The 10,444-nt window shown below is 36.5% G+C and overlaps 3 protein-coding genes across 3 annotated transcripts; all 3 read left to right on the forward strand.

Annotated features, from left to right (window-relative positions):
- Positions 1 to 399: 399 nt before the first annotated feature.
- Positions 400 to 5,067, forward strand: PWA37_001361 (uncharacterized protein; the record flags this gene model as incomplete). The annotated part of the gene is made up of 1 exon (XM_064857995.1): positions 400 to 5,067. One exon carries the CDS (start codon positions 400 to 402, stop codon positions 5,065 to 5,067), a length of 4,668 nt encoding a protein of 1,555 aa, XP_064715355.1.
- Positions 5,068 to 7,603: 2,536 nt separating this feature from the next.
- On the forward strand, positions 7,604 to 7,831 carry PWA37_001362 (uncharacterized protein; the record flags this gene model as incomplete). Its single annotated transcript, XM_064857996.1, has 1 exon — positions 7,604 to 7,831. One exon carries the CDS (start codon positions 7,604 to 7,606, stop codon positions 7,829 to 7,831), a length of 228 nt encoding a protein of 75 aa, XP_064715356.1.
- A 1,317-nt stretch (positions 7,832 to 9,148) lies between these two features.
- On the forward strand, positions 9,149 to 10,120 carry PWA37_001363 (uncharacterized protein; the record flags this gene model as incomplete). Its single annotated transcript, XM_064857997.1, has 1 exon — positions 9,149 to 10,120. One exon carries the CDS (start codon positions 9,149 to 9,151, stop codon positions 10,118 to 10,120), a length of 972 nt encoding a protein of 323 aa, XP_064715357.1.
- Positions 10,121 to 10,444: the final 324 nt, after the last annotated feature.

The raw sequence follows: 10,444 nt of genomic DNA on the forward strand, positions 1-10,444 counted from the left end.
GTTATTAGAATCTTTGAAATTTGCATTACTAAGTGAAAAGTCCTCAAATTAAATAAAAAAGAAAAAAAAAGAAACCACTTCCAACAGCGTATATCATGTTATGAACCACAACTTTCTAATTAATTCCTCAAATATAAAAGGGTGTCATATCCAAACATTTGATTTTCCAACATGATCTTACCTTCCACTTAAAAAGTCTTATCAAAATTAACTTCTCTCGGAACTATACACACCACCCATCAAGAAGAAAACCAAAAACTCTACTGCACCCATATATTATTTATAACGTTAAAATATCATCTTACTAAAGTTTACGATAGATAGACGCTCTTAATTTTTTTTTTTCTTTTTATTTTTTTTTTGGGTACAATCATATATTTTCAATCATAATAATACAATATGTTGTTGTGTTATAAGAACTTTGTTGCCATATTATTATGGTTACATATACATTTACGATTTGCTACAGCAGCCTATGCACCAGCTGCATGTTCAGTTCCAAGCAACGGTACCATCGGGGCCACTGTTAGATTTTTTCAGTACCGTATTCACGATAAAAGCAGTTATCAACAAAAAAACTTTTTACTGGGTGGTTATTTAAAAAATAAATACGTAGGTACAATTACAGGCGTTACAAATCTAACATGGTATTCAGGTAATGACTGGACCATTCCTCCATATGGTTACACAGGTGTTCCTATAAGTAACTTCATGATGGAAATTACTGGTTATTATAAAGCTCCACTAACCGGTATTTACACTCTAAACGCTAAAGTGGACGATTCTGTTACAGTTTTCATAGGTTCTGGTGAAGCATTTGAGTGTGGTAAACAACATGTAGATTTTGTCTCTCCTCAATATCTTTTTACACTTACTGGTAGTGTAACATATGGTATGGATACAGAAGTACAAACTATATATATGGAAGAAGGCACATATTATCCATTTAAACTTCTATATATCAACCAGAATCAGCAAGGGTTATTAGATATTTCAATAAATTTGCCAGACGGTACTATAGATAAAGGTATTGGTAGTAATCTATACAGTATTCCCGATGAAAGCTTCACTAACACTTCAGATATTTCCTTCACGTATAGTGGATCTACAGCATACACAACAACAACCTCTACAATCACAAACACAGTGCGTGGTTTGAATGCAACCACAACTACTCAAACAACCACCATTACGACGATGCTTAATTCTTATAATGAAGAAGTTATAGTTGTTTACTATGAGGCAATTCCTGCCCCTATGTTAACTACATCCTACATTCCTGGATTGGTAGGCTCCTCTTCTGCTTTCTCCACTTACACCTCCTACACCACCGACTCCAATGGAAGCAGCAGTCCAATTGAAGTTGTTGTTGTTGAGACTCCAATGAAGAGTACCATTACAGCATACAGTTTAGGGTCGGTCAATTCACCTTCTACCCTTTCCACATACATTTCTTATGTAACCGACTCGAATGGTAGCAGTAGTGCGGTTGGTGTTATTGTTGTTGAGACTCCAAAACCAAAACAAATTACCTCATACATTCCAGGTATCATAGGTTCTGCTTCAGCCCAATCCACAATCACATCCTACACCACTGATTCCAACGGTAGCAGCAGTGAAGTTGACATTGTTGTTGTTGCTACCCCAGTTGGAAGCACTGTTACTGCATACACTGAAGGTCTAGTGGGCTCTGCTTCTGCCCTTTCTTCCTACATTTCTTATGTAACCGACTCGAATGGTAGCAGTAGTGCGGTTGGTGTTATTGTTGTTGAGACTCCAAAACCAAAACAAATTACCTCATACATTCCAGGTATCATAGGTTCTGCTTCAGCCCAATCCACAATCACATCCTACACCACTGATTCCAACGGTAGCAGCAGTGAAGTTGACATTGTTGTTGTTGCTACCCCAGTTGGAAGCACTGTTACTGCATACACTGAAGGTCTAGTGGGCTCTGCTTCTGCCCTTTCTTCCTACATTTCTTATGTAACCGACTCGAATGGTAGCAGTAGTGCGGTTGGTGTTATTGTTGTTGAGACTCCAAAACCAAAACAAATTACCTCATACATTCCAGGTATCATAGGTTCTGCTTCAGCCCAATCCACAATCACATCCTACACCACTGATTCCAACGGTAGCAGCAGTGAAGTTGACATTGTTGTTGTTGCTACCCCAGTTGGAAGCACTGTTACTGCATACACTGAAGGTCTAGTGGGCTCTGCTTCTGCCCTTTCTTCATACATCTCCTACATCACTGACTCCAATGGTAGCACCAAAGCCATTGGTGTTATTGTTGTTGAGACTCCAAAACCAAAACAAATTACCTCATACATTCCAGGTATCATAGGTTCTGCTTCAGCCCAATCCACAATCACATCCTACACCACTGATTCCAACGGTAGCAGCAGTGAAGTTGACATTGTTGTTGTTGCTACCCCAGTTGGAAGCACTGTTACTGCATACACTGAAGGTCTAGTGGGCTCTGCTTCTGCCCTTTCTTCCTACATTTCTTATGTAACCGACTCGAATGGTAGCAGTAGTGCGGTTGGTGTTATTGTTGTTGAGACTCCAAAACCAAAACAAATTACCTCATACATTCCAGGTATCATAGGTTCTGCTTCAGCCCAATCCACAATCACATCCTACACCACTGATTCCAACGGTAGCAGCAGTGAAGTTGACATTGTTGTTGTTGCTACCCCAGTTGGAAGCACTGTTACTGCATACACTGAAGGTCTAGTGGGCTCTGCTTCTGCCCTTTCTTCCTACATTTCTTATGTAACCGACTCGAATGGTAGCAGTAGTGCGGTTGGTGTTATTGTTGTTGAGACTCCAAAACCAAAACAAATTACCTCATACATTCCAGGTATCATAGGTTCTGCTTCAGCCCAATCCACAATCACATCCTACACCACTGATTCCAACGGTAGCAGCAGTGAAGTTGACATTGTTGTTGTTGCTACCCCAGTTGGAAGCACTGTTACTGCATACACTGAAGGTCTAGTGGGCTCTGCTTCTGCCCTTTCTTCCTACATTTCTTATGTAACCGACTCGAATGGTAGCAGTAGTGCGGTTGGTGTTATTGTTGTTGAGACTCCAAAACCAAAACAAATTACCTCATACATTCCAGGTATCATAGGTTCTGCTTCAGCCCAATCCACAATCACATCCTACACCACTGATTCCAACGGTAGCAGCAGTGAAGTTGACATTGTTGTTGTTGCTACCCCAGTTGGAAGCACTGTTACTGCATACACTGAAGGTCTAGTGGGCTCTGCTTCTGCCCTTTCTTCATACATCTCCTACATCACTGACTCCAATGGTAGCACCAAAGCCATTGGTGTTATTGTTGTTGAGACTCCAAAACCAAAACAAATTACCTCATACATTCCAGGTATCATAGGTTCTGCTTCAGCCCAATCCACAATCACATCCTACACCACTGATTCCAACGGTAGCAGCAGTGAAGTTGACATTGTTGTTGTTGCTACCCCAGTTGGAAGCACTGTTACTGCATACACTGAAGGTCTAGTGGGCTCTGCTTCTGCCCTTTCTTCATACATCTCCTACATCACTGACTCGAATGGTAGCAGTAGTGCGGTTGGTGTTATTGTTGTTGAGACTCCAAAACCAAAACAAATTACCTCATACATTCCAGGTATCATAGGTTCTGCTTCAGCCCAATCCACAATCACATCCTACACCACTGATTCCAACGGTAGCAGCAGTGAAGTTGACATTGTTGTTGTTGCTACCCCAGTTGGAAGCACTGTTACTGCATACACTGAAGGTCTAGTGGGCTCTGCTTCTGCCCTTTCTTCCTACATTTCTTATGTAACCGACTCGAATGGTAGCAGTAGTGCGGTTGGTGTTATTGTTGTTGAGACTCCAAAACCAAAACAAATTACCTCATACATTCCAGGTATCATAGGTTCTGCTTCAGCCCAATCCACAATCACATCCTACACCACTGATTCCAACGGTAGCAGCAGTGAAGTTGACATTGTTGTTGTTGCTACCCCAGTTGGAAGCACTGTTACTGCATACACTGAAGGTCTAGTGGGCTCTGCTTCTGCCCTTTCTTCCTACATTTCTTATGTAACCGACTCGAATGGTAGCACCAAAGCCATTGGTGTTATTGTTGTTGAGACTCCAAAACCAAAACAAATTACCTCATACATTCCAGGTATCATAGGTTCTGCTTCAGCCCAATCCACAATCACATCCTACACCACTGATTCCAACGGTAGCAGCAGTGAAGTTGACATTGTTGTTGTTGCTACCCCAGTTGGAAGCACTGTTACTGCATACACTGAAGGTCTAGTAGGATCTGCTTCTGCCCTTTCTTCATACATCTCCTACGTCACTGACTCGAATGGTAGCAGTAGTGCAGTTGGTGTTATTGTTGTCGAGACTCCAGCTGTCAGCCAAATCACCTCATACATCCCAGGTTTGGTTACTTCTGCATCTCCTCTTTCTACATCTACTTCCTACACCACTAACTCTGATGGAAGCAGTAGTCCAATCGACATTGTTATTGTGGCTACTCCAAGTATAGCTCCTTCAAGTCTAGGATATCATTACTGGAATTCTTCATCAACATCTACAGCATTCTCATATTCTGGAATGGCAGAATCTTCAAAAGAAAACACTGCAGCTACAAGAAACACAGAGACTGCAGGAAGCAATAATTGGAATACTAATAAGGCTGAGCCATCATTGTCATTATCACCTTCTGGAATGGCAGAGTCTTCAAAAGAAAACACTGCAGCTACAAGAAACACAGAGACTACAGGTGGCAATAATTGGAGCACTATGAAGATTGGATCATCGTCCAGAACAAACGGGGTTGAAACTGAAGCAGGTTCGTTGGCTGGAACTACAGTAAATCCTCTACAGGTTGCTGTAACTCAAGAACCATTACACGTATCTTCCCAAACCGCAAAGCCAAGTGGCAGATCAAGTGCGGTAACATTGTCACAGTATGAAGCTTCTGCTCCTACCACTGCAGCTAAATGGTCAAGCTTTGCATTGGCACTCTTCTCTTTGCTTCCATTCATATTTTAGTTGATTTTTAAACGATATACATATATATCTTATATATAATAATATTTATTTATACCCTATTTTTCATTTAAATAATCCATTTGCTTCTTTAGTTTTTTTTACTTACCAACAAAAGAGAAGATAACTAACGCTTCAGCAATGCCAAGAACATAAGAGCTTTTCTTTTTAATATAATGATATATCGATTCCAAACAATCACTTATCTTGTTATTTGATTAACCTTTTTAAACCTTGCATTTCCTGATATATTCATATTCTATTTGACAATCGTTATCATTACCGTTACTATAATAACTATTGCCAACAGTAATATCTTTTGAGCATAAACATATATATTACATATTTACATTCTTTAAAATCTATCAAAATATATTGACTAAAGACCACGTATGCCACTTTTCTTCTTAGAAGGCTTACTGTTATATGTATTCATTGGTCTTTCATGATCCATAATATTTTGCTTGAATAATTTTCAACTATTTTATACTACAAATCTCTAGAGATAACTACTGTAATATAATATGCTTCTCAACAAAATTTTAATTATTTGTTAAATATATTTCTTAACAAAACAGTAGTTGACAAAGAAACACAGTAAGACCACTATCTACTTTCTAGGAAAATCCTATACTGTTTAATGAGATATTTATCAGACTTAGAGATAAGTTCACGCACTACTATTTTATAGTGAATATTGTAACATCAAATATATTTCAATAAGATTATTTATCTAAACTGCACTACAGCATTATTATAGTAAACAACGCATGTTGACAAATTGCGAGCATCAACCATACATCTACGCTTGAACCACATTCTTACTTAATATCTATTTATGTTAACAAATCAAAACTATATTTCTTATAGCGGATATGCTATATAAATTAGTTTTTCTATATCACACTTATATATGAGTTATGTTGATAATTAGTGTCTGTATTTATTTGATATATAAGTATTCATTCTTAATTATTATTATTATTATTATATATTTATATTATACAACATCATGCTTAAATTCTTCAATCTTCTGCTGCATGTACAATATAGAGATGAGGATATATAAAAAGTCTACAAAGGATAAGAACATGATATGAATACAACATTCGCTTTACATATGCTGATTTTTGATATATTTCCTCTAGGACGACAAAAATTTATCAATTTGTCTTTTTTTATATCTATTGATAAGTAAATATTACATGCTTTGCATTTTAATGGAGATTTATATTCACTAAAAGCTGCTTAGTCCATTTATTCACTCCAGAACATCCAATTTCAGTAAGCTGTTATTATTTTTTTATTCCAATTAATGAATTTGTTGAAATAAGATTAAAAATGGTATGTGATGATCTAATTTTTTCGTACCAAATGACTGAAAAATCTTATAACAGCATATAAAAAAAATATTAAAATAAAATGTGTTATAACATATATTTAGTCATATATGTATATAAAATATGTAAAACAGAATAAAAGAAGTTATACAGGAACAACTTATAATACTACCAATATCCTATTATAAGTTTTTATCATCTTATTATATTGATCTAAAATGAATGCTAGTAGAATTTTTTATACTGAAGCCTTGCATCAATAGGTTACGAGCCCTGTCGTAACGGCTGTAAGTTATGTTCCTTTTAAATTGAACAGAAAAAAGAACTTTAAAAAATAAATTAATATTTTAGCTATACACATGTTCAATCTCAACCTATATTGGTGTCAATAGGCGTAAAATGGAAGGCTAAATGTCATTGTTGAACAATGGAATTCATCCAATGATATGATTGCTTATATTAAGAAAATATTTGAAACGGCATTAAAATTATTAATTGTTAATAATGTTCAAGGGTCCGCTAAAAAGGAGGCAGATAGATATGTTGCTGATGATTATGACATTTTGACTGGAAAAAGTCTTCTTAATCACTTAACTGAGTGTTTTTGTGGAGAATCTATTGATATAGTTACCGAACCTTTTTTTCAATTAGCTAAAGCTAGGGATTTAGCATTAGATGACTAGCATGACCTAGCTAACTGTTTAGTGGAGGTTATCTAATAAAAAAATGTTTTTAGCTTCATTAACTTCAGAACAACAAAAACTCTAAAAGTAATCAAAATTAAAGTTTGTGAAAAGACTACTCCATTATTTTTAATGAATTTATATGGTGAATCTTACCAAAGATTTATAAATATATTTGGTAAAAATTACGAAATTAAGTTGAGAAAAGTGTATGATGTGATTAGCAATATTGAAAGAGAAGTAACTAACTCCAGTCTTATTGGAAAAAGAAACCAATTCAAACCAAAAGTTAAAAATTTTAACTTTAAGAATTGCCGGGGACAATATAAAACTAATGAGTGTCCGGAATTTCAAGAATGATTGAAGGCCAAAAGAAATAAAAAATATGAAAAAGATCACAATATTAATAATCCTCATACAGCTTGGGTTGCGTTGGTTAGTGAACAAAAGACAGCATCTAGAAATGATTGGTATTTTGATACTGGTTGCACTCAGCACATATCTCACGACTTTTCGATGTTTAGTGAGTTAGTCGAAGGTAATGAGAATGAGTTTGGGGTTATCGAAGGCATTGGGGGTAAAACTGCTATTAAAGGTATTGGTACAGTACAACTAGGACATGTCACATTATACAATGTAGCATATGTCCCAAATGGCCACGTAAACTTGATCTCTGTCAAAATGGCTTCTGCTAAGTCAAACATGAAATTTATATTTGACAAAACAAAGGTATTTTACAATTAAAAATAATAAAATTACTCAAATTGGTGAAATAAGAAATCAACTTTATGTTTTCAAGTCCGATAATAATGAAACAAAAATTATGAAAAAACCACTTGATTATACTTTTATTTCGTATGACCATTCCGTTTTACCATCTCCAAAGGCAAAAGTTCCAGAAGTTATTAAATGGCATGCTAGAGTAGGACATCCACGTTTAGCTAATTATAATCGATTGGCAAATCGAATTGACCTGTCCATTATGGAAGCTGATAAACACTCGTTGTGCCTCACTTGTTCCCTTTCAAAAGGGGCGATGAAAAAAGGAAAAATTTCTGACACACAATACACGAGTCCTTTACAGTTATTACAAGTTGACATTTGTGACCAATTTAGGTATACTAATTTTTCTGATAATAAATATTTTTTGACTATCCAGGATGCCTACTCAAGATATTATTTTGTGATTCATTTAACATCAAAATCAGCTGCATGCAATAAGTTGATTAAGTAAATTTTAGAAACAGAAAATAACTTCAAATCAAAGGGGGATTTAAGGTGGGTGCCATTCGTACAGATAATGGACGTGAATTTATATCAACTAAATTTCATAATTTCTGTAAAAGCAATGGAATTTCCCATCAATTAACTGTTCCGTACAATAATTTTCAAAATGGGGCAGTAGAAAGATCCCGTCGCCCGATTGAAAAAAAGACAAAATGCCTTTTAATTGGAGGGAAGGCACCTCCTCCCATGTAGACAGAGGCTGTAAGTACTGCTGTATATCTCTTAAATAGGTTACCAGTATCTAATAAAAAATATTCTATCCCTTACTGTCTTTGGAACAATATTCCAACAAAAAATCTAAATTTATCACATCTACGTATATTTGGATGTGCTTTATATGCTACATTACCTCATCAATTACATGACGGAAAATTTGCTCCTATTAGTGTAAAGTGTGTGTTTGTCGGATATGACTCTAAACACAAAGCTTACCGTCTCTACCATCCACCCTCTAAGAAAATTTTTGTATTAAATCAAGTTCGCTTTGATGAACTTGATTTCCCACTTGCAGGTACCAAAGAGGTCGAAGCGGCTCATACATTTGCCACTGGTACTTTGGGTGGTATCCCAATTTATCCTTCATCTACTGATGCTTTCACAACTCAGTCTTCTGAAATACAAACTTCAAACTATTATCCTGACACTACTGATTATCCTATATATGAGGGCAATTTACAAAATGAATTAACCACCATACATGGTGATGAACTTCTAGATCAAGGTACTAGTCGATACTCCACTCCGTATCTATCATCTGCTGATTCTGATTCTTCTATGTCCAGAGTTGATTCATCTGGCAATGATAAGCACGAATATGACTCTTCTTCCTCTGATGAATATGAACTACCATCTACTTCCTTCTCTTCTTCTCCTGTTTCTACGACTTTTGACTGTGAAAATTTTACTTTCAACAACCTTGATTCATCTTCTATAGACAATGAGTCAACTGCCTCATTCTCCTCACATAATTCTACTCAAATAAACAAGAAGGAAGCAGACGAACCATCATCAATTGCTTCATCCTCTGATACTGACTCTTCAATTACTCCAACAGCTGATTCACTAACTACTCAACAATTAACATCTACCATCGATGATATCCACTCTGACACATCTTCTCCTAATTCACAATCCAGATCTTTGTCAAGTGATATTTCACCGGTTTACAACTTAGAAGACTTAGATCCCCATGAACCATTAAAAAATAGTAAAATTGAATTAGCTGACAACATTTCCGCCCCTATCACCACACATGTTAGCAAGTTGAATGGCCAAACATCCTCAACTGTTAATCATAACAAGTTAGGTCTTATTCCTGCTTCTGAATTCTACTTAAATCACCAAATTGGGAAACACCATCCAAAGTGGGATTCTAATTCAATTAGTCCTGGTACAATTGGTATCCCTGCTGTTGGGGCTGTTAATATTGACTCCGGCAGTTTTGTTCCTGTGAACTCCATGGATGGTCTCACCCAACTCATTAGAACACCTGTACCCTGTTCTTCTCAATCATCTGGTTCTGATGATAATCCTGCACACCACATAGCCTTGACTGCGTTAGTTCATGGCATTTCCTTTACTTCTACCACTACTTCTGTCCCAAATACATTCAACCAGGTAATATATTCTTCAGATATGGACAAATGGTATCAAGCCTGTCTGAAAGAACTTCATGCCTTTAAAGAGCATGATACGTATAGGTTGATTCCTCTCTCTCCTGGTCGTCGTGTCTTGAGTTCTCGTTGAGTATTTAACATTAAGGATGGGAACCGGTTTAAAGAACGTTTAGAGGCTCAAGGGCACACTGAAAAAACTGGTATCAACTATCAAAAAACCTTTGTTCCTGCAGTGAGATATAATTCTGTCTGTATCTTTCTTGTTATCTCTGTTCTCTTTAATCTCCGTGTTCACCAAATGGATGTAGACACTGTCTTCTTAAATTCCAAAAGGGAAGAACCAATCTACGTTCATCAACCTCCAGGCTTTGTTGATTCTATACATCCCGATTGCGTGTGGCAGCTTTACGGGGGTATGTACGGATTAAAGCAAGCCCCACTATTATGAAACACA

The sequence above is a fragment of the Arxiozyma heterogenica genome (assembly GCF_036370985.1).
Source record: "Arxiozyma heterogenica strain weizmannii chromosome Unknown scaffold_16, whole genome shotgun sequence".
Classification (NCBI taxonomy): domain Eukaryota; kingdom Fungi; phylum Ascomycota; class Saccharomycetes; order Saccharomycetales; family Saccharomycetaceae; genus Arxiozyma; species Arxiozyma heterogenica.